The sequence below is a fragment of the Pseudorasbora parva genome, chromosome 6, assembly GCF_024679245.1.
Source record: "Pseudorasbora parva isolate DD20220531a chromosome 6, ASM2467924v1, whole genome shotgun sequence".
NCBI lineage: Eukaryota > Metazoa > Chordata > Actinopteri > Cypriniformes > Gobionidae > Pseudorasbora > Pseudorasbora parva.
In genome coordinates, this window is record NC_090177.1 from 15,652,889 (window position 1) to 15,677,049 (window position 24,161).

Sequence of the window (24,161 nt, forward strand, 5' to 3'; positions counted from 1 at the left end):
AATATAATATTATTGTGTAAATCTGTATAAAAATGCAGAACAAGCTGAATTTTTTTCCCCCTTAATTGTGATGAAAATGTTAAAAAGGACGCTAACAATTTAAAACCAGCTAAACCTATTTTAAGCAAAGTAATTTTTTTTAAATTATTATTATTATTTTTGAGTTTCAGGCTAAAATACGAACCCAGTGTTTTTTAAACACATTGAGATTCATCCACTGATATTTTTATATTTTTCTTATATTTATTCAGTCCAAGTCTCTTGCTAATAGTGCTTGACTAGTTTGAGAACTACCCCCACTTAGTTTCCATGGAAACCGAGTTGTCAAAAAAACCGAAGTGAGGACTACAAATAGGTCCAGCTTGACTAGCGTAACTCTCACAGATAAGACGTCTGTTTGAGACAAAATGTATTTATATTGCTTTACACGCATTGTTTCCAAATAAAACCGCTCAGAGTAACGATATACGTTTTCTTGTCAAGGAATACAACGGACCTTCCAAAGCTAACAAAAGACTCTCTAGAACTACATTTCCCAACAGCATCTACGCCGGCACGTCCTTGACGTCACAATAAGTATATATGGGTCCCGTGCGGCATTCCTTACTCTATTGTTACATTGTAACAAACCGGGGCAGAAGAGAGGCCCAAAGGGTCCTCGGGCCGACAGATACTAAACATTTTTTTGTTTTTTTCTTTCCTTCGGGGTGGAAATATAACGTTGCGATTTGTCTAAACATAGCGCAGAACACAACCACCTATCCGGAGGGGGAAAAAACCCCGAAGCTCGGCTCTATTTGGTCTTTTTGAATGCAGGCATTTTAAAGGATCACATAGAGATATTATCTGCATGTATTGGATGCATCTACGCCGGAATTTGTAATTTTTAGTGAATGAGGTTGTCTGCCTTCGTCTGCCCCGTTTTTTAATCTTTACAGAGCTTTACTGCAACGTTTAATGCTCGCATAGGCTTCATGATAAACGAACTCCCATTTATAGTCCATGTCAAGACTAATATCTAGTGTTTACTATGCTTAAATGTTCGGACATCACAACATTTTTCGTGAATAAACTGCTATTTCCTCATTGGTCTGGCCATTTCGATGGGCTGAATTCGCTTTTGTCTGTCATTTTGTAACCTTTTGGAAGTCTAAAGCTGAAAAAGGCTCTGAATCCCCAAAGAAAAGAAAACCATCCAAATAAAGGAAGCACGGAACGAGCGACAACTTCGCCGGTTTAAAGGCTCTCTATTTCTGCCCAAGGTAAGTCTACGAGAAAAGGTTTTGTGTTTCACTTTTGCCTGTCTTTCCCATACAGGCAAGCTTACAAGAAAAAAAAGAGAAAAAATGGGTTGATCATTGGACCGGTTGCAACACAGCATGCCATTTTCTGCTCTGTCATAAGACCCTCTGTATGCCTTTTCCAGTAAAGAATATACAATTATGGGACAGATCATATGTGATGTGTCATCCCAATCATAACGGGTTACACTGTGGCAAGCCGTTTAAACATTTAGGCCTATTCCTTTGAACTAAGTACTGTCTAATTGTTTTACTAGTACTGCTATTAATCCATTATCGGTAACAGTGTTTGCCATTGATTTCTGTATAAATGTGTTTCAGATGGTAACTATTTACCCCAGGCTAGTAATCTACTACTAGTATTTGTTCCAGATTTACTAGTAGGCTACTTATTTGTTTGACATGTTACTATTAGGCTATACCTCTCCCAATTGTTAACGATATTTCTTAATAAATAATTGCAGAACTAGACAGATTTAACAGTATTAATTGTGATACAAAGTTTTCTATATGGAATGGATACCAATGATACTAATGACATAATATATAAATATATAGTTATTTTATTTCCTGTAAATTAAGTATTTACGTTAAACTATATGCAGTTAGTGTAAAGTAATAAGTGCTACCTTCGCCTGATGCAGTCACGTTTTACAATACAGTGTGCATATTGCTGGAATTTTACATGTTTTGTGCACATTATTGCTAAAAAATTACTGTAGTAAAATGGACAGTGTAGTGCAAAGTGTGATGTCATGTAATAAATCTTCCACTTTCTGTACCACTAGACCCCTTTAAAAAACAGCTGCTGAGTGTGCATGGAAGTAGTGCATGGATGCACATTCACTGAATAAGAATAATTTTTGCATTTTAAGAAATTGCAACGTCACCTATGCAGAGTTTGAAAGACGTGACATTTATGTGTCATACGTCTAGGATGGGCTATTTTAGTGTAGGCCAGTCAAACAGGCTGGTGTGTAAGTCGGGACTGTGAGGTGATTATTCATGCTTTCTGTCCACCTCAAATAGGCCACAGGATGTGTGTCAGGAGCTCAGCAAACATATTTCAGATTGACCTGTGCTGCAGTCAGAAACTATTTGGTTGCCTAAACTTGCCTTTCCTTCAAGTACTGGCATCATACACCAATGCTATTGGAGATAAAATCTCTCTGGGATATGCAAAATGTATGCCTGTGCATGATGTCCGTTTGTCCATTATTCGATGTGCAGTTGGTTGCATACAGTTGGGCAACTACGGCCTGGACATAAAAATGTTGTCATTACTGTATTTGCATTATTGTAAGGGTAGGTTTAGGGTTGGGGTAGGTGTGGGTGTAGACATTAATAAAACAATCTGATACGTAGCAAATTTAATCAATTACCATTTTGCATGGTATAGTAGTGCTTTTTCTGCTTCTCAATGATCATATCTCATAAATGAAGAACTAATTACTCATCTACATCCTAATCTGTGTTTTACATTGATGTAAACTGGCTTTAGTGACCATTTGTTCCAGTTTAATAGCATATCTGACTAGTTTTAATACTTGATGAAGAGTCAATGTTAAATATTAGGTTGCAAGATCAATGCTTTTCGAATGAAAATTATTAGATTGTTGCCATCATTGTATCGTCGTGCTCAGCTGTTTCTTTATAATTTATTCATTTAGGGTTTATGTACTATTCATATAATTTACCTGAAACATCTCAAGCACTTTGTGAATCAGGCAATTTGTTAAAAGGTAATAACCAAATGGGGAAAGACTTCCATTTTGTGGGATGAGATGTTTAAGGTAATTACTTCGACTATGCAGGTTTGGTGCCATTGCATTGTGCCATTGAATCTTTCTGTTGTCACTGCCCACCTGCATATAGTGATGGTTTGTCCTGAATATACATAAAGTATTAAAACGAATGCATTTAAAACACTGTGTGTGTGCACGATGGTGTCCAAAAGTAGTGATGTGTGACTAAGTTTGTCTCTGCGTCTGAAGAGAAATCTCGGCATGCTTCACTGAATACACATTAATTGGCAGACGTACTGCATTGTTTGCTAGCAGCTTAGGCTACTTGTACATCACCACAGAATATCTTTGCATTTTACTGCATCGCCACGGTAGCATTAATTATAAAAGGAACACATGAAAGGGAGGAAACAAGAAATGCTAAACGAGCAAAAAATGGACTCGTTTAGCATTTCTTGTTTCTATGGATACGGTTCATTCAAGAGCAGCGCAGTGTGTGTCAAACACTGATGCATAAAGCAGCGTATACTCTCTCATTTCATTATCCTGTTGTTTGTTGCAGCTGTTTTTGAGGTTTCAAGGTCTTAACACATTCTATACAAGCGATAAATGTTGTGGCAGATGTTGGCATGTTCTTGATCTTGTATGTGAATTCAAGGCTACCGGGCCTGAATATTGAATGACTGATAGTAAAATTTTATTAGACATTCATATGCCCAAGCTGAGTCAGGCTAATGTTATTTCTTAGCCTTCATAATCAGAATTAATAAAACTAATCCAGTTTAATTGTCAGTTATAATTCTTCAGTAACCTTTTTCTCCCTTCACATGGAAAAAGCCGACCTTCCCTCAAAGCCAACGCTGAACTATTCTCATTTTACCCAGAAAAAGCCACTGACTGTTTAAAAATAGTGTTTAATCATGAAGAAAATCAGCCATGGAGCCACTCAAAGCAGTTGTATTACACAGCTCCCTCGGGCTAAGGAGGTGGTCTGATCAAACGTCCCGACTCGGCCTTGTGTGACCTCTCTGGTTTGACTGAACTGGTCTTGTTATCGGCTTGCAAAGGCTTGTTGTTTGTAAGGTTCCAATGGTTTTAATGGGGGTGAAAGACCCAAAAACTTGGATGCAGTTTTTCCATGGCTATTGCTTTAAACCAGTTACCATGGTGATGTTTGCAGGCTTCATGATTTTTAAGCAGGACTTTCATACTGGATGAAGAGAAAGAGAATGTCAAGGGTTAGGTAGTAAAAGAGGTGATATTGCATAAGCTTCCAGTTTTAAAAAAATATTAAAAACAGGGAATAGTACATCTCCCAACATCTTAATATAAAATATCACACTTTCCTCATTGTTGTATATACATAATCATTTTCCCCACAGTGCTTGTTATATTTTTCTAAATTGAGAATAAATGTCTCTCTCTATACAATATATTTAATTTACAATTGCAAATCTCTTGTTGTATTATAAGAAAAAACGTTTTCTTACTGCTATCTAAAAGTATTCTGTAAATTCTGTCATTAATTACTCACCCTCATGTCATTTCAAATCTGTTCCTCTTCAGAACACATATTAAAATATTTTTAAGGAAACCTAAGGGCTTTCTGTCCCTGCATTGAAAGGCTACACAGTTACCAGTGTCAAGCCCTATAAAGGTAGCAAAGTCATCCTTAAAGTAATTAATGTGAACCAAGTGGTTTAACCTCAATTGTATGAAGTGGTGTGAGTGCTTTGTTTGTGCAAAAAACATAATTTGCCACCAAAATATTAATTTCCAAGGCAAGTTCATGAGAGCAGCACAACACTGCGAGGGCAGATGTTGTTGCATTAACAAGCGCTGGAAATTAATATTTGTGTAATTATAAAGTGGTAAATTATGTTTTTTTGTGCAAACAAAGCACTCGCTTCATAAAATTGAGGTTAAACCACTGAAAGCACATGGATTTCTTTAAATGATGTCTTTACAACCTTTCTGGTGCTTGAAAGTAGTTGTGTGGGTGTCAGTAGAGGGACAGAAATCTCTCAGATTTCATCAAAAATATCTTCATTTGTGTTCTGAAAGTGAACGAAAGTCTTACGGGTTAGGAATGTCATGAAGGCGAGTAATTAATGACAGAATGTTCATTTTTAAGTAAACTAATAAGTATTTGTCTGAAACAGTTTCTGATATATTCCCTATATATAAAGTATTGAATGAATAATAAAACTCTTCTCTTATTATCTTTTCAATTTCAGCCTCTACCTCTTGCCAAATGGGTTGTATTTTGGGCATAGATTGGCCATTGAGGTTCCACGTTGCCTCCAACAAAAGCCCCAATTCTGTGTCGTGCTGTTTGATTGGGAGTTATAAAGAATCAGACTTAATTCTTCCATCCAAATTCCCTCCAAGATCTTGAGTGTGTAGCCTAGTATTTGCCTTTATCACACATAAAGCTGTTCAGTCTTCTTCTGTTATTTGAAAGTCGTAGTCTTTCTCTAGTTTTTGTTTAATGTATTTTGACGAACAATTCTTCTTAGACGCTTGCATACATCCATATAATCTCAAAAACAGCTTTTTGTAATCTTCTAATGAAGATGCAATGCCTCTTCAAACCTGTTTAAATCTCTCATCCATCCCAACAGGTTAAAAACCTGGGTCTTTGGTTGCATTTGTATGTGTTAATTTGGTCTCTATGACCAAAGGTTATTGTATGTTATATATAAATTGTTTATATATATATATATATATATATATATATATATATATATATATATATATATATATATATATATATATATATATATATATATATATATATATATAATATATATATATATTTAAGATATAAACATATTCGCCCATTTGATTCACTGAAACTCTACAGACAGTCCTGTCAGTGAGCATTTTTTATTAGATTAATAATAATCCATCCAGTATTTTAGATTGGGTGTTGCTTAACTTAAATGAAAAAAGTGGATTCAAAAGTGTTTTTAAATTGGAAATGTTGCTCCTGCTTATACATATCCTTCTCTTTTGTCATGTTTGAATTTTGCTGGCAATAGTCTGTCAGTCTGTCGGACAAAGCTTGTACCTCTCTGTAATGCCTCCAGACGCAGTGTTTCCATGGAGACAGTGTCATCTCGCGGCCTGAAGCGCAGATTTGAGGAGGTGGACAGCGGCTCGCCGTGTTCCACACCCAAAGATTCAGATGATGACATCTCCAGCAGTGACAGCGCTGATAGCTGCGACAGTCTCAATGCTCCCTCCAGCTCTCTAACACGTAAGAACACACAAGTTAGTCTTTATGACCCCATTATTATAGCAACATCCTGGCCATACGTTATGAAAGAGCTTTAACAATTTCCATGTGTTTTGTTTTGTTCTTAGCCCCTGAGCTAATTCCGGACATAAAATTTGCACTATTGCAGTATTTGCAAATCAGGAGCATTTCAATGTAAAATGTGAAAGCTTTTGCATTTACTTAGTTTTACACATAGGTACCCCTATTGGCAATATTCTATTAAAGGATCATTAAAAATATTTTATAAGTTTTTTTACATTAAAAAAAATATTAATTTTCCAGTAATAGGCTATTCTCTATCCTGTTTTTGACCATTCTTAGAAACATTCAGTTTTGAAAAGCATGCTGTGACTTGGAAGTAAATGCCCACTGCTATGATTTGGTAACCAAATTTTTTGCATATTAAAATAATGTTTAACATCCATTACATGGGTGGAAATATTTTTCATTGTTGAAAAATATCTTGTTACATAGTTGAAACATTTGCCAACGATGTGAAAAATGTATGCATATTACATATGTTCTATAAGTCTTGGTTATGGCAAATAAAGTTTAAGTACTTGAAGTTACCACAGTTATAATTGACAAATGATAGCTTAGTGTTTTGTGTGATGAAATTTTGAATGAATGTACCATTGTTTGTCATACTGATGTTCTTATAAACTAATCATCATTCATCCTTTTCAATAAAACTGCAATAAACAGCTTTTTATCATTTTTTGAATGGCTTGTCACAAGATAAGAAAAATAAGTTTTTGTCGGTTGACATCGGTTAATGGAAATGCAGTAATTTGATTTCACAATAGTTTTTATCGACATTTTGAAAATTTGTGTAAATCTGTAATGGAAATGCAGTTACTGATGACAAAGCAGAAGATGTCACACACCAAAGCTTTAAAGGGGTGATGAATTAAGAAATCAACTTTCCCTTGAGCTTTTGATATATAAAAGGTCAAGGTAATATAAGAATATCCTCTAAGTTTCAGAGCTGAAAACTTCCTTGTTAGTCAAAGAAAAGCTTTTATAGACACCAGGCTCAGCAAACAGTCCTGTGCTTCATACTTACGTCAGTGCGCGACGAAACACCGCCTATACAGCGCGTCTAATCCAGTAACCCCGCCCACCGACTCATGGAGGGCTCGTGCTAGATAGCCAACAACAATAAACATGCCGAGGAAGATACCAATATATTGCGCTATTCCTGGTTGTGGAAGAACACAGTCGCTGCATAAGCTTCCTTCGGATCCTAATATTAGGAATGTGTGGTTGAACTTTATTTTTAATGAAGTTCCAGCTCACGTGGGGAAGACATGTTCACCTCATTTCACTGCGGAATCGTTTGTTAACATCCGGTCGATGCTGGATTTGGATCCGACAGGAATGGTGCAACACACTTATGTGATTAAAATATGTTTTTATGTGTAATAGTATTGGATTGTTATAGATCGTTTTGCTTATGTGTACGTGTCTAACAGAAACATACCTTTAGCACGCTGGACTCGTATGGGCCAGGGCTCGCAAAGCCCGGCAGGCCGATGAATCTCATTATATTCCCTTCTTGTTCTGCTATTCTCTCTCTCAAGTTGACATCTGAAGTGTATGTGTGCGCGCACGGTTCACGTTTATATCGTTCGATCTTGCGGGCTGTGTAATATAAAAATAACAGTCCAATCAATTGCGGGAAATAAATCATTTGAGAAATAAATCATTGTGTTTGTTTGATAAAGACGTTTACGAGCCCTCTGATCGAGATAATCATTCTGGTTGCCTCTCCTCTCCCTCAATCTCTCCCTCATGTGAACTGACAGCGGAGCTGAAGCTCATTAAATATGCAAATCTTATTCAATCCTAGCCGTGGGCGTTTACTTCCAAGTGTCCAGTGCGGCACGCCCATCAAAACCCAGCGTTCTGGAGAGAGCCTCAAAACCAGTGTAGAAAATAGGCATTAGTTATGATGTTTTTGAATGTAAAAAACACACGAACATCATTATTTGACCTCAAACAACAGTATAAAATTTTTTAAATAGCCAGTTCATGACACCTTTAATTCAGGATTACAGCTCGTTTCTTAGATCAAAACAATAACAAAAGCAGCGCTCTGTACGTGCTTTCTTCTGTATCCGATAATCCAAGGAATTAACCCCATAAATGCCGAAGCAAACGAAAGAACAGCAAAACACAACTATTCACAGTTTGACTGTGGCACTAGATTATAAATACTCAGTACATATAATATCATGGTAAAAACATTTGTATTGCACTTGTGTGTTACAACATTGCTGTTGGATCCAATATAGTTGGATGAACTCTCTCTGAAAAGCTTGCACCGAACAGTGTCTTGTTAAAAAAAAAAATTAATTGAAGTAAAATGAAGCTGGTGCAATCTGGAACATTGTTAAAATAAAGTTAATCCACGCTTTCTTAATGTTACTAAGCAATGCAGAATTTTTTCTCCGTCTTGGCACTTCAACATTTCTTGTAATCATCAGAGGCATCTCTATTGTTTTGTTGCTGTGTTTGTGTCTCATATTTACTACTACATGGCATTAGCAGATGGGTGGGTGGGGCTAAACAAGCAATGATGGAGAAGTAGGTCTATTCTAGTCAGAATATGAGTCTGAAACTGCTCCATTGGGCTGTGATTATGGGGCGTGTTTCAACCGAACCAGGAAAGACATCAATTGAATAGACCAACAACCAATCAGAGCAACGAAGTGACGCATTGTCAAATGTCAACAGAGCTCAACTGCACTGTGTTGCCAAGTCCGCGTTTTTTTCCGCGGTTGTTTTCCGGTTGCTTTCTATGTTTTCTATGCGGGTTGAAGCGACTATTATGTGATATATAGACCCATGAGTGCGAATTTTAGCAGGCAACCTTGCCAAAATAACACACATTTTACCCCCCAAACACCATTTTCCCCCCCGGAGAACTCCCAGAGAAGCTATTGTTTAGGGCTAGTAGTTGGCGGATTTTGTTGTAAAAACTTGGCAACCCTGTCTGCACACACGCTGGAATAAACGATCTTTGCCGGTGTTGTAAAAAATAGAAGAACTGAATGATACACAGAGTACTTACCCAACATGATCATCATCTTTGAGAGAAATTGTGAAGGTGAATGCATATACAAACAAGCTCTCCGTTTAGGATTCGAGTAAATATAATCCAAGCGCCTTTGATGACGTGCATGATTACGTTACTGTTTATCATCTGTCCGTCATCGTCTAAAGCCCGCCCTGATGATTTCATTGGTCCGAACAGTTTCTGTTCGGGGATAATTACTCCTCTATGGAGCGAGGCCAGACCGAACTGCCCGACCTAAAAATGTTGTGGATGGGGCTAAGTTCGGCTGGCATCCAGGCTAGTCTTTCATTGCACTATGACATAATGTGACAAAAAAGAACAGAGTTGATCTTAATGTTTTGATCGCTGAAATGACAATCCAATCGTTTGGCCTCTGAATACTTGGAATATTTTTAAGGTCTGAAAAGATTGTGGCTGCAGTCATTTCTGCTTGTTATATCCTGTTTTTTTTATAATACACAAATGGGTAGGTTTAGGGATGGGGTTAGGTTACATGTTCAAACGTGTCTGAATCACGCAAATAAAAAAAGAAAATAAATGTAAATAAAATTATGCTGGCTGATTAAATTGAAAATCACACTCCATGTCATAATGGCAAAATCATAACCCAATATATAGTTTCATCATGATGATAATCATGCCCAACGCATCTGTATATGACGGCAAAGGTTTCTCATTAAAATCAATGGAGTACTGCATGATGAAAAACAACGCTTAACGCCTGTGCATTAAAAAGTGACGCCGAAGGGAACTGACCAGGCGTCAATATCTGACAAATAGGAGTAAAACCGTGTTGTTTGGACTGTGATATCCTCTATAGTTTGTTTCAGGAATATGTCCTACTTGGGTAAATAACATTGTTCCTAAAGCAACAAGTCTTGAGATGAAAACTTGTTAAACACTATTTTTGCATTAAACACAATAATGTCATTTAAGGAGGCCTAGGTTGAGTAACAAAGCTATATATAGACCATAACATTATTGTTTACATGTTCTCTTTATTTTGTTTGTGTAGCCCCCTCCATTCTCAGAAGACACAAAGTGTCTTTAGGTCGTAAGCAGGTACGCTTTGACGCGGTTACAGTCTACTACTTCTCCAGGAGGCAGGGCTTCACTAGTGTGCCCAGTCAGGGTGGCAGCTCCCTGGGCATGGCACGCCATCACTGCGCTATACGACATTACACCCTTGGCGAGTTTGCACGAGAACAAGAGAGCAGCCACAAACATGTGCTGCGTCAACATCTACGCCAAGAAAAGCTCAATGCTCGCAAGTTGAAGGTTAGTTGTGTGTTGTTGTAGCTCCTGTGCTTATACAGGATTCTGTTTTTGCAGTAGGAAAGCATTTTTTTAATAGAACTTTTACCTGACTTTCCCCAGCTGACACGGAATGGAACTGTAGATTGTCCCGAAGCGGAGTTGCTTACCCTGGATGACATATCCGATGAGGATCTGGATGTTGAGAGCGTGGAGGTGGACGATTGCTTCTTCCTGCAGCCTCTTCCTACCAAGCGCCGCCGGGCACTACTGAGGGCCTCCGGCATTGCCCGTATAGATGCCAGAGAAAAGGCTGAGCTACGTACCATACGTTTGTCCCGGGAAGAGTGTGGCTGTGACTGCCGCTTCTACTGTGACCCTCGGCACTGCGGCTGCAGCCAGGCTGGAATTAAGTGTCAGGTATGGCACTTAATAGTCTCGAAAGTACTTTTTCTATTAAGGTGTGTCCACCTAGCCCAAGGGTGTCCCTTCCTGTTCTACTGCCTACTGCAGAGTTTACCTCCAGTAAATCTGCCTAAAAGTTTCGAGATAAATTTAGGAGCTTGATTTGCTGGTTCAGGTGTGCTTGATTGGGACTGGAGCTAAATTCTGCTGGAAAGTGGGTCTCGGGAAGCAGTATTGGTAACCCCTTACTTGGTCTTTTAGCCTATTCAAATAAAAGGCTGGCATGTAATATCAATCTCTTGTACCTTGTTCCAAAGGTGGATCGGATGTCCTTCCCATGTGGATGCACCCGTGATGGTTGTGGTAACACCGCTGGCCGCATTGAGTTCAACCCTCTTCGTGTGCGTACCCATTATCTCCACACTATTATGAAACTTGACCTGGAAAAGAGAATCCTGTTGGGTGTTAGGTCTGGAGAGGACTGTGGGGAAGAGACAGAGTTAGTCTCCTCGCCATCTCTGTCTCTTTCTCCTTTGGACTCGGATGTGGAAGTGGAAAGCCAAAGTGTTCAGGAGCTGCAAGTGGAGCAGTGCGACAGTCTTGAGCGTGAGAACGAAACAGCCGTGCTTCACTTACAAAGTGCAGAGGAACGGGAAAGGAGACTGGAACAAGAGGAGCAGCAGGTCGAGGAGGAGCAGAACGCTGACCCAACCCTTTGCCTCCTGCAGGGTGCCCTGTCCAGCCAGGCTGGGATGGAGGGCATGGAAGGTGTTGAGGGAGTCCTTCTAGAGGGGCCTTTTCCTGAAGGTGCCACCCTTCTGTGTATTACAGAGAACCATCCAGATGAACAGACCCAGCAGAGGCTGCTCAAAGACCCTTCTTCTGTCCTATACTATCAGGTAGGTCATGTTGAGACTGCAGCCTTTGAAACACTCCCAGCACAAGTAGAGGAGACGGTGAGTGAAGAAGATGATCCAGAGACGGAGAGTGATCGGCAAAAACAAGAACCCTGCGGGCAGGATTCGGCCAAAAGCTTGTCTGTCGAAGTACCTCCACCTTTCGAGGATGGTGGCGAAGAACAACTTTGTCCAGAACAGGCCTCAAACGACGGGGGATGCCTCGAGACGTGCCTGGCTCTGGATGAAAAGGCAGTACAACTTCCTCCAGAAGTGTAGAGCCCATCACCTCTGCAGATGTTTTGCACAAGTTAGTCATTAAATTCGAAGAGAGCCTACTCCACACAGTGCGATATCTTACAAGACAATATAATGTTATTAAATGTTAAAGAAACAAGTTACCTTCATGGGTTTGTATCCATTTTAGCTGGAGATAAGCATGTACTGTGTTTGAAGTAGGTTGTCCGTCGTCAAATAAGTTATTAAAAAGAAAAAAATAGAATAAATTATTTACACAAAAAAAAGAAACTCAAGAGGAGCAGAGATCCTGATCTGACAAGTGTTGTTTTTCCCCAATTTGGTATCGGTTGATAATTTGATACTGGTGGGAAAATGTGGCCTTTATGTCGAGGAGCAAGCATTTTCAGGATTATCCAGCGGCTTCTTATGGCCTTTCTCGTTTGAAGTTTCCGATTGCGCACCCCGACAACTAATTGCCACTGACCAGAGGTTATATGCTAACGCTAAGTTCACGTTTCGCTAGAATTACCGTAGTTATGAGATGTTCATGTACTCTGACTCCTCAGTCCTATAGCAATGCTCATAACGCCAAAATGTATCCATGTGCAGCTTTGTTGCTAATGTCGGAAAAATCTACATTAACCATGGAATGGAGTTTTAATCACATTCAGAAGTTCCAACCTCAGAACTACACAAGTTCCAAAGACATGAATAGGTTTTAATGCTTATAATTATGGTAATTCTGCCTGGGCGTGAATACAACATTAGTAATATGCATACGGATAATGTTAACGCAGTGCTAATGCTAAGAGAAGGGGTTGCTAATTTTTGAAGAGGCTGCTGTTTGTAGCATCCTTCCTGTGAATAGACCCAACAATCCTGGAAATACTTGGTTTTCATGTACTGTACAAGTGTTTTGCTAAGAGCTAGCATGAAGATGAGTGAAAAAGCTGCTTGTTCTCTGTATGCACGTTGAAAACTTGATTCGTCTGAACTGACAGGGGGATCAGGAGGATAAATGAATGTGCAAGCCATTTGCACAGCAGTTCTTTACTGATTTATCGTAGTCTTGACCTTACACCATTTAAAGCTGTAGCCTATCGTCCCAGTTCGTGGACATTTATTTATTCACCACCGCTTTGTATTGTGAGGGCGAGGACAGTGTGTGTTTGAGTACTGTCACCTACAATCATTTATGAATTTTATTTTTTATTTTATTTTTGTGTTCATTTTTCAGGAGTGAATGAGATCGTACACATTTATTGCACATCAAGCCTTTAAAGATTACAGAAGAGATTTTAGCTGTAATTTTACTTCAGGTAGAAAGTCAAAAAATGTAGTTCTGTGTATGGGTGAATATCATAAAAACATGTCCAGGTCACATTTCACTCCAAAATCGGAATAATAATCATAAATTAATAAATAAAAACAAGACATTTTACATAACTAAAATAAAGCCTTTTTTAGAACCATAAAGATTTTTTGTGACTTTTCTACAATAATTTAACACATTTTACCTCCAAATTCCATTTATTAGTTAATCCATTTTATTTTATTTTTACTCTGAAATGATGATTCTTACTACTTTAATAGAGTATTATTATTTTCATTTTTTTTTTTTTTTTACTTTACAGTAATAAGAAGTTTGGGTGCAAATGTGATTAATCGACAATGACAGAATGCCAAAAAATCTTAATGGTCTTAAAATTGGCTTTACTTTCTATTTTTACATTGTAATTGCTTATTTTCTTTTGTGCTGAAATATGACTCATGTGATGTGTTTTAAACCCAGTACTTAAAATCCAAGATCAGCTTATACATCGTGTAGGTCTTTATATATTGTATGACAAGGCAATGAAGACTAAGGAGACTATATATTGTAATGTTGACTTACACATGGGACTTCGTTTGTCACACTAGGCCCCTGTTTTTACCAACCCTTGTATTTAAGCAACATTAAGAGTTAGATTGTTTATGATTTTCTGTCAGCAGTGCACATCATTTGAAATGTCCTTTTTACCCTTGCTGTTCTTCCCTTTTCCATTTTTATGGTCCATCCCTCCCACATACTTCTTGTTTTAGAATATGAATAATGTTGATGAAGATTTTACCTAGATGCTTTGTTATAGTTGTTTTAGTTCACTCCTGTTTAATGATAGTTAAAACAAAGTAATAATTTGAATGGTTATATGAAAAGAAAAAAACGGTGTCTTCAAATAGTATAATGAGTTCTGTGGATGTTGCTAAATTATTTAAAGAAACCCAAGAAAATGGTCATTTTGCTGTGTGTGTGTGTGTGTGTGTGTGTGCGTGCGTGCGTGCGTGCGTGCGTGCGTGCGTGTGTGTGTGTGTGCGTGTGCCAGAAAGATTCTTTCGAATTTGTGCGATGAACCATTGCTTGTGAGTGCAGTATGGGTTCTTCATATTTCAAAAGGTGCTCTTATTTTAGTTGTCTCACATTCATATTAACACTATATGTAGAGAGAGAGAGAGAGACAAATAAATGTTAAAGTCCACACATTGTTGGTTGTAATTCCAAATGTCGTTTTCTTTCTGCTTCTGATTTACTCAAATGTCAATTACAACATGTCATGAATAAAGGAGATGCTTCATTATGTGATTACATTAGCTAAAATGAAGCATGTGAGGTTAATAATGAATTTGTTAGCATGGTTGCACCCTCATATGACTTAGCATTGTAAAGATCCAAGCATTAAGCTAGATTCAAATCTAATACTGCAATAATTATGAGTTTAGCAAATGACCAATCAAACAAGAAGGATTTTTGTTTTGTTTTATACTGTTGCTGTGTTTATAAAATGTTTTTTTTTTCATACTTTTATTTGCCTTATTGTATATTAGCATGTTTTCCCTCAGTTTACTGAATTATCTTAATGTACTGTTTGTCACCACACATTCCTGCACTCAAATGAATTTTGTCTGAACTAGAAACTGACGAATCCTTAAAAACATTGGTCTAAAGGCCTGCTATTGACCAAAACATGGTAGATGGAAGTCAGTCTTCTGTTTTGTTCATGTTTTTGACATTCGCACATCCACCAGTCCAGTGGTCTAAAACCTAATGGCTTTAAAAAGGAGGCTTGAACGTTGCACATGCTAATGTACCTGTAACTAAAATGCTAAGCATCTTTTTTGTCAGATATATTTTTGTTTTCCTCCTTTTTAAGTACTCAGATTTGAGACCACTACAGTAACTGAAAACCAACATTATGATTGTGTGTATGTGTGTGTTAGAGGTGCTTTATTAATAAGGCTGAATGGAGTCGAATTTTACGCTGTAAGAGTGACTTGCTAACTGTTGCCTACAGAGGAGACAAAACATACAAAGTTTTATATGAAAATGTGAGTGAAATAAAATCTAAAATGAAGAAAACAACTGTGGTCCATCTTCAATGTGAGAGCTTGTGAGTTGTATGAGCTTTGTACTAGTACATCAAATTGTACTAAAAGAAATTATGAGGGCATCTTATAGTTATCTTTCAGTCTGATTTGTGGCCTAGTTTGTAAAGTGTTTTACCAGTATTAACAGAATATTATATACACCACATGTTAGGCTATATGATTTTTTAATAATTTTGAGGCAATTAAATTGAAAATATTAGTGAAAACAATATTCAACGCATGTCTGAGTTAGGAGGTGACATAGTTATTGTAGGTCTACTTGCTCAAATAAGTAGACTACTGAATGTAGGCCTACTTAGTTACTATAGAGTTACAGTTAGGGTTTGGTTTAGAGTTAGTTACTTTTAATTATGAATCATTTACAGCTATTACTATAGTATAGGCACTTGTGCATTTTGAGAGACTAGTTGGACATTTAGAAAGACAATGACTCGAGGGGGCGAGTTTCTTCAATTTGCGTTCAAAGCTTTTCGTTCCACTAGAGGGCGACACTGTCCTATGAATGGAGCAGATCTAAGCAAGATCCAGGCAATTGTTTAGTTAACGGGCTTAAATCCAGGGAAAACCTGTCGATTCCCTATCTTTCTCAGACATAAACATGCTGCATGAGGGGAAGAGACCACTGCAAAATTATCAGTTTCTCTGGTTTTACTATTTATGGGAATGTGTTTGGGTAAAATTTGCATTTTTGGTTTTATTCTATAAACTACTGACAACATTTTTCCCAAATTCCAAATAAAAATATTGGAATTTAGAGCATTTTTTTGCCGAAAGCAACAACTGGTCAAAATAACAAAGATGCAGTGTTGTCAGACCTCACATAATGGAAAGAAAATAAGTTCATATTCATTTTTAAACAACACAATACTAATGCTTTAACTTAAGAAGAGTTTAGAAATCAATATTTGATGGAATAACCCTGATTGCATCACATCATTCATGCTTCTTGGCATGCTCTCCACTAGTCTTCCACATTGATATTGGGTGAATTTATGCCACTCCTTGTGCAAAAAATCATGCAGCTCAGATTTGTTTAATAGCTTGTGACCATCCATCTGCCTCTTGATCACATTCCAGAGGTTTTCAATGGGGTTCAGGTCGGGAGATTGCTGGCCAAGACAGGGTCTTGATCTGGTGGTCCTCCATCCACTCCTTGATTGACCTGGCTCTGTGGCATGGAGCATTGTCCTGTTGGAAAATCCTCAGTCCTCAGAGTTGGGGAATATTGTCAGAGCAGAAGGTAGCAAGTTTTCTTCCAGGACAACCTTGTACATGGTTTGATTCATGCGTCCTTCATGCAGACAAATCTGCCCGATTCCAGCCTTGCTGAAGCACGCCCAGATCATCACTGATCCTCCACCAAATTTCACAGTGGGTGTGAGACACTGTGACTTTTTGGGATGGAAGCAACCCGATGCTCACTGTATGCCTCTGCCAGTAAAGCCAGAATTGAACCCTTCTTTTCCTCACTCAAAAGTTTCCTTTTAATTTTTTTTGGCATGGTCAATAGTTATTTTTTTTATTCCAATTAGTTTTAAGGTGCTAGCACTGTTTTTGCTACTGCAAGAGGATAGTGATGACCACAGAAGTGTTTCTAAAAAAATAATAATTTTCCTTATTAAATAAGATTTTGGTCAGATGATCACCTAATCAGCACCTCATTCAGTAGAATGAGCTGTGCCTGTGTTGGAATTCAACAGACATTGGAATGGAATGGCTTCCATACTTGTAGAGCTGCTGATTTAAGAAAAATTTGCAGGGGTCTCTAATTTTTTTTTCCAGAGCTCTATATACACTCACCTAAAGGATTATTAGGAACACCATACTAATACTGTGTTTGACACCCTTTCCCCTTCAGAACTGCCTTAATTCTACGTGGCATTGATTCAACAAGGTGCTGAAAGCATTCTTTAGAAAAGTTGGCCCATATTGATAGGATAGCATCTTGCAGTTGATGGAGATTTGTGGGATGCACATCCAGGGCACGAAGCTCCCGTTCCACCACATCCCAAAGATGCTCTATTGGGTGGAGATCTGGTGACTGTGGGGGCCATTTTAGTACAGTGAACTAATTGTCATGTTTAAGAAACCAATTTGAAATGATTCAAGCTTTGTGACATGGTGCATTATCCTGCTGGAAGTAGCCATCAGAGGATGGGTACATGGTGGTCATAAAGGGATGGACATGGTCAGTAGCAATGCTCAGATAGGCCGTGGCATTTAAACGATGCCCAGTTGGCACTAAGGGGCCTAAAGTGTGCCAAGAAAACACCCCCCACACCATTACACCACCACCACCAGCCTGCACAGTGGTAACAAGGCATGATGGATCCATGTTCTCATTCTGTTTACGCCAAATTCTTACTCTACCATCTGAATGTCTTAACAGAAATCGAGACACATCAGACCAGGCAACATTTTTTCAATTTTAGTGAGCTTGTGCAAATTGTAGCCCTTTTTTTCCTATTTGTAGTGGAGATGAGTGGTACCCGGTGGGGTCTTCTGCTGTTTTAGCCCATCCGCCTCAAGGTTATGCGTTTTGTGGCTTCACAACTGCTTTGCTGCATACCTCGGTTGTAACGAGTGGTTATTTCAGATTGTGAAATACTCAGACCGGCCCATCTGGCACCAACAACCATACCATGCTTAAAATTGCTTAAATCACCTTTCTTTCCCATTCTGACATTCAGTTTGTAGTTCAGGAGATTGTCTTGACCAGGACCACACCACTAAATGCAGTGAAGCAACTGCAGTGTGATTGGCTGATTAGATAATTGCATCAATGGGAAATTGAACAGGTGTTCCTAATAATCCTTTAGGTGAGTGTGTGTGTGTGTGGTGTGTGTGTGTGTGTGTGTGTGTGTGTGTGTGTGTGTGTGTGTGTGTGTGTGTGTGTGTGTGTGTGTGTGTGTGTGTGTGTGTGTGTGTGTGTGTGTGTGTGGTGTGTGGTGTGTGTGTGTGTGTGTGTGTGTGTGTGTGTGTGTGTGTGTGTGTGTGTATAAAATTTGTCTTTATGGCCATTAAATTCAAGCCTTTGAATTTAATAATGACAAATATTAGGCATACTAAAGCATTCCAACTCCTCACTGTTTGCAGTCATCTTCAGTTTATCAACACCCCAGATGCCGGCTATCAAACCAGCCCATCTTTCAGTTCAGCTTTCTCACTTTCAGTCATTTATCACAGTAACATTCAAACAAAACTGCTTTTGGTTAGAGAAAGTGAGTAATGATGATAGCATCACCGACATGCTGTGAAACCATACAGAGCTTTCAATAAACACATGAATGTATCCAATGTTCCACATATTCAGAGTGAAAGAGGAAGGGATGGCCTGAGGAAAGTTCTTGACATCCTGCTGAAGAATTGCATCAGGGGAAAGACCCGGGCTGCATTTCCCAAAAGCATTGTAAGCCTAAATCGATCGTAGAATATTGCCACCAATGGTCCCTACGAACAACGTAGCTCACAGTGCTTTTGAGAAATGCTGCCCAGGTTTATATCAATGTGCCTTTTTGCACAATGTGCAATTTTCATTTTATCTTTATCATTTCACTTTAGCAAAGGGAGGCATTAAGACAGTGTCTGTTAATCATACAAATTGAATTTAAGTCTGTGTTTTATCTGCTTTGACGACAGCTAATAAAATGATCCATCTTTTCAACATCATTTCATGCCTTGCCTGGACAACAATGACATTTTCCTGTATCCCCTGAATGGGAGGAAACAGCTTGGTGGGTACAGTTGTCTCTATTCTCTTCCTGTACACTATAGCAGTGGAAAACATTCCCACTCAAAGCCTAAAATGTTATGATGTCCCCAGCCACTGCATATTGGTTTTTCACTTATGATTTTGTCAAAACATCTGCATTTGAATGACACATACATCTAAAACTGATTTTTTGTTTGTTGGATTCAGGCACCATCATAGTGCAGAAATTCCACTTGTTAAAGTTACAAATGAGTTCTAGCTTTTGACCAAGGCTGTATTTCGATATATAGGCTATATATTTTTTTTATCTTAGTGCTGCGTTCGACACTATAGATAGTGACATATTCTTAGATCAATCACAAAATGACACTGGCATTCAGGGGACAGGCATTACGGTGTTTTAGACTGTACCTATCTCCGTTACCATTTTGTTTATTTAAACTGGGAATTTTCCAAGTTAACGTCAGTAAATTATGGAGTGCCACAAGGGTCTGTTTTAGGCTCTCTGCTATTTCTAATATACACACATACTACACATAAAAACATTGACTTACTCTGGGTTCGGGCAAAATTTCCGAGCCCGGAGCCCTCCCCGGACAGCACGCCAAATACGCATAATCTTTACTCTATTTAATTGATGTAAGTGTGAACTCGTGAAATAACTGTAACATTTACTGGTAAATTACTGGTCTACATTCCCATGATGCATTACGTCACTGTTTATTTCAAACTGTTAACATCTTCAGTCAGAAAACAAGGATTAATGCATTAACACACACATATGCATGCAAGCATGCATGTGAGCACACAAATACATACACAAGGGTTGGATGTCTGAGCCTAAACGAGCAGGTGTCACCCATTTGGAGTTTGTTTGCTACTGCTACGTGCTGTGTTGAGAACTTTAATAGTAGATTTGTATGTTTTCAGACTGAAAAGGAATCACACAGCTACAAGTAAGTAAACAATTCAAATATTTGTGTTTTTAAAATACATAATGTAAAGTTAGATGGTTTGCATGGTTTGAAATAGCTTCCTGATTAGCACGTTTTTTTAGCCTCTCCTCACTAAGTAATATCCCTTTGTGTAGAATTTTTTTTTTCCTGGAGTAACTGCATTTATCAGCAATTTGTATTTATCAAAACTTGTTTTATCATTGCTTTCGTTTTTCTAAGTTAGTCAGAATTTGCCACTATGTACAGATGCAAACTTTGCAATTTGCCTTTTCACCAACTAACTTTTTTTATACAAAACAACTCCAACATAGGGCAAATTTCTTTCCAAAGAAAACTTCAACCCGAATGTCAGTGGAAAAGGATCTACATCTACCAGTCACACCAAGGCTCATTGTGCTTGGTATGAAATATATGGTAAATAATTGTGTTTTGGTAGTTTTTATGGTGAGAACAAATTTCACGAGATAGCCTTCTAAATTCATCTAAGTGGATGAAAGTAACACACATTGCATTGATGAGCAGTTAGATTTCTCAGTTGCACTGCGTGTGTTTTTCAGTGTCTTCTATGTATTTAACATTGAATACCAATAAGAGTCAGCTAGTGCCACATTAGAACTCATTGAAAGGTACATGTGCAATAATGTAAAATGAGTTTGCCACAGTTGTGCATTTTATTTTTATTTACAGGGTTTCGTAGTATGTTTTTTCTGAAATGTTTGATTTTTTTTACTCCATTTCTGAAATAGCTGTTGTCTGGTTCGCTCAACAGGCTTTTAATGAAGATTAATCCTGAGGGGACAACGTGTGCTTCCAAATTTGGAACTAGCCATAAAACTGTGCCATCTGTTAAGAAAGAGTCAAAACATAAATCCACTTGTACATACATTTTTTGTAGTGGCTCACTGAATTTGAGAGGAAAACATACAACTAACTGAAAGCATTTTTGTTAATGTTTTACTTTGTACGGATATAAGAAGGTCATTTAATTTGTGTTAACATAAATAACCTGAGGCTCGTTAGTGGCTGAGATGTAGATTTGGGTGTTGCATCCAAGTTATTTTTTATTTGGTTGGAGGCAGGATTTAACATGTCTTGAAAATATTTGTGTGTGAGTTCATATTATGTTTGTTGATATTATTGTTATGAAGGAGCAAAATATTATTATTATTTTTTTCATTCATTTTTGTAATTCTGTTATGTTGGGCAATAGATAAACATCTAATTAACAAAGTCAATTTGTGTAAAGATTTAAATGTTTTTTATATTTTTTATTGAAGTAACATGACAGAATGCTTCATACGTTTAAGAGTACCACAATGAGTACTGAATTATAAATTATTTTAATGTATATGCAGTACAGTAAATAACTGAAACCACTGCTGCCAGTTATCAACTGTAACGCCTGATTTACGGTATAAAACTGGCAACACTGTTGCCAGTTAGTCGCTGTATTGGTATAGACACAGTAATATACTGGCAACACTGTTTTTAAGGCAACACTGTTTCAACAGATTCTTTACAGTAACTAGCTGGCAACAGTGTTGCCAGTATTTTACTTCTAAAAAAACCTGGTAAGGTTTAACAGTGTGTATAACAGGATCTGAGCAATAATCAAGAATTAAGGGCGATTTGTCAGTCATCCAACACTTCCTGTCTCGGCTTCACCATTGTGTCGTGCTTCCAAAAGCCGGAAGAGCCGAAGGAATGCAGATATTATAAGAACCAATGACTGTGTAATACAATGCAATGGCAAGGAAATGCCAAAGTGCTAACATGAATTTGCTGAATAACAAGACAGAATGATTTTAGGAACACTTGCACATTCAGTAACAGATTTAGATAAGCTGAAGAATGTGACAGGAATACAAATAATTCTTGACGTGGCAAACCAAGGTTAATGAGTCAACATCAGGTCTGGTCACATTTACAGGAAAAGAAGTAGCCAAGGCTATTTGACTGTGATCCTTTGCATTGTTTTTTAGTAAATTGAGCTATTTTTAAGGATTTTATTATTATTATTATAAAACTTGTTTTATGGTTTTGTTGTCTGTAATATTACTGTTCGTCTTTATCAGCCATTTAATCTGTCATTTTTCTGGGGGGTTAATTATATTGCTAATCGACTCCATTGATGTGTCTTTCAACACAATGCAAGAATAGAAAAACGGCCAATCAGATTTATTTTGTTTAGTGGTTAATATAGGCTAAAGTAATGTGGAACTAGCCTAGAAATCTAGACGCACCCTAGAAATTCTCTTCTGAGCTGTAATCGCCAAACTCTTGCCGGGCCAATCACATCGTGTATAGAGTCGGTGGGCGGGGCCATAATGACGACGGCCGAGTTGTGTTTGCGTGCTTCTAGTAAACACAGAAACTGGCGAACGGCGGTCTTTCGAATCAGCTTTGACCGCGACTCTGGAAGACTTGGAGTTAAGCTTTTCTCTGAGAAAAGAACAAAGGACGGCACTGAAGTCATTCTTAAAAAGGGAAGATGTGTTCGGAGTTTTGCTGACCAACAAGCTCTGTTTCACCTTCGTTGCTCTGGTTGGTGTAGCGCTATCCTATCGCGTGCAGAGGGAGTTTGAAAGACAACCGTTTATCCCGCACCTCGGATTGGGTCCTCCTGTCTATGGTGAGTTTCAAGACCAAACATCTTGATGTGGGTCTGGCTTGTCAGGCTAATGTGGAACAGTATTTTGAACATATGCTATTAACATAAGTGACTGACTAAAATGGTTACAAAATCTAATTTAGCATGGAATTTGCACGGAACACCTTCTTTATGTGTATAGCCTAGATGTGACGCACGCAAAGACATCCTTGAATTTCCCGCGTAAACCCACTAGAACCAATGGAATTAAAAACATTAAGCTTACCGTTATAAATTGAGCCAAGGTAAGCATGTTGCTTTTAAAAACTTTTAAAATATTGCTAAATATTATGTTGATAAATAGGTCTATTACACACGCAAAATGGGCACCACCCCAGAGACACAAGCTGTATGTGTGAAATGTTATAATGGAGTCCAAAATGAACAGGCTACATACTGGTGGCATATTGCCTTTGTATGAGGTGTGATACAGAACTAGTGTAAATTACTATGAAAACACAATTTTTCTTCTCATTTGAGTAAATCCTTGCTTGTCAGGTTACCATATTCTGTGCAACGGAGGGATTCCTGCTGATGTTTCGACAAATATTTTATAAGCTCTTTACGAGTTCTCACCTCCGTCATATAGTATCATATATGCACAGCGAGCACATTTAACCTACCATAACACAATGGTTAAGCACAACAGCACCTTGTAAAATATGCTGAGACAGATAGACTACATTAATGAAACTGCATTTCCAGTTCCAACATCATTTCACAGACAGGAAGTCGATGTCAATTTTATTTATAAAGCACCATTAAACAGCTGTTGTTGTCCAATGTGCTGCACAATAAAACAGAACAATTAGACAATACAATATAAATTACTTAAATACTGTGCAATAAAACTTCATTTATTATAAGCCAAATCAAAAATATTTTAAATCAGCACTAGGTAACTTTTCAACCTTCATAATATATTTTTTAAGACTCTTGTGATGTCTGCCATAGCCTGATGGGGTCTGTATCGTTTTTAATCGTACTTTTAAACTTCGGGTTTCGGGTAGTAACCCGAGAACAAAAAGAACTACAAAATTCGACTGCTTTACGGCATATACGTCACTTCCACCAACACCCACACTTCCTTACATTCGGACGTGCGAGCCCAACTTTGTTCGTCGGATAATATAGTCATGTCCGAAGCAGCAGAGACAAATAAGAAAGAAAAGGTTTTGTTGGAGAAAACAATAAGAGGAAACGAAAAAGTGATG

The 24,161-nt window shown here is 38.0% G+C and overlaps 1 protein-coding gene across 1 annotated transcript; it reads left to right on the forward strand.

Annotated features, from left to right (window-relative positions):
- The first annotated feature begins 629 nt into the window (after positions 1–629).
- csrnp2 (cysteine-serine-rich nuclear protein 2) lies at positions 630–14,529 on the forward strand. The gene is made up of 5 exons (XM_067445789.1): positions 630–1,262; positions 6,139–6,308; positions 10,427–10,689; positions 10,789–11,085; positions 11,388–14,529. Exons 2-5 carry the CDS (start codon positions 6,152–6,154, stop codon positions 12,243–12,245), a joined length of 1,575 nt encoding a protein of 524 aa, XP_067301890.1. The 5' UTR covers positions 630–1,262; positions 6,139–6,151; the 3' UTR covers positions 12,246–14,529.
- The last annotated feature ends 9,632 nt before the right edge of the window (positions 14,530–24,161 follow it).

Coding starts and splice junctions, on each gene's coding strand:
- csrnp2 (XM_067445789.1), top strand. CDS start 6,152: ATGGAGACAGTGTCATCTCGCGGCCTGAAGCGCAGATTTGAGGAGGTG. Junction 10,690..10,788: donor TCAATGCTCGCAAGTTGAAG/GTTAGTTGTGTG, acceptor GACTTTCCCCAG/CTGACACGGAATGGAACTGT. Junction 11,086..11,387: donor AGGCTGGAATTAAGTGTCAG/GTATGGCACTTA, acceptor CTTGTTCCAAAG/GTGGATCGGATGTCCTTCCC.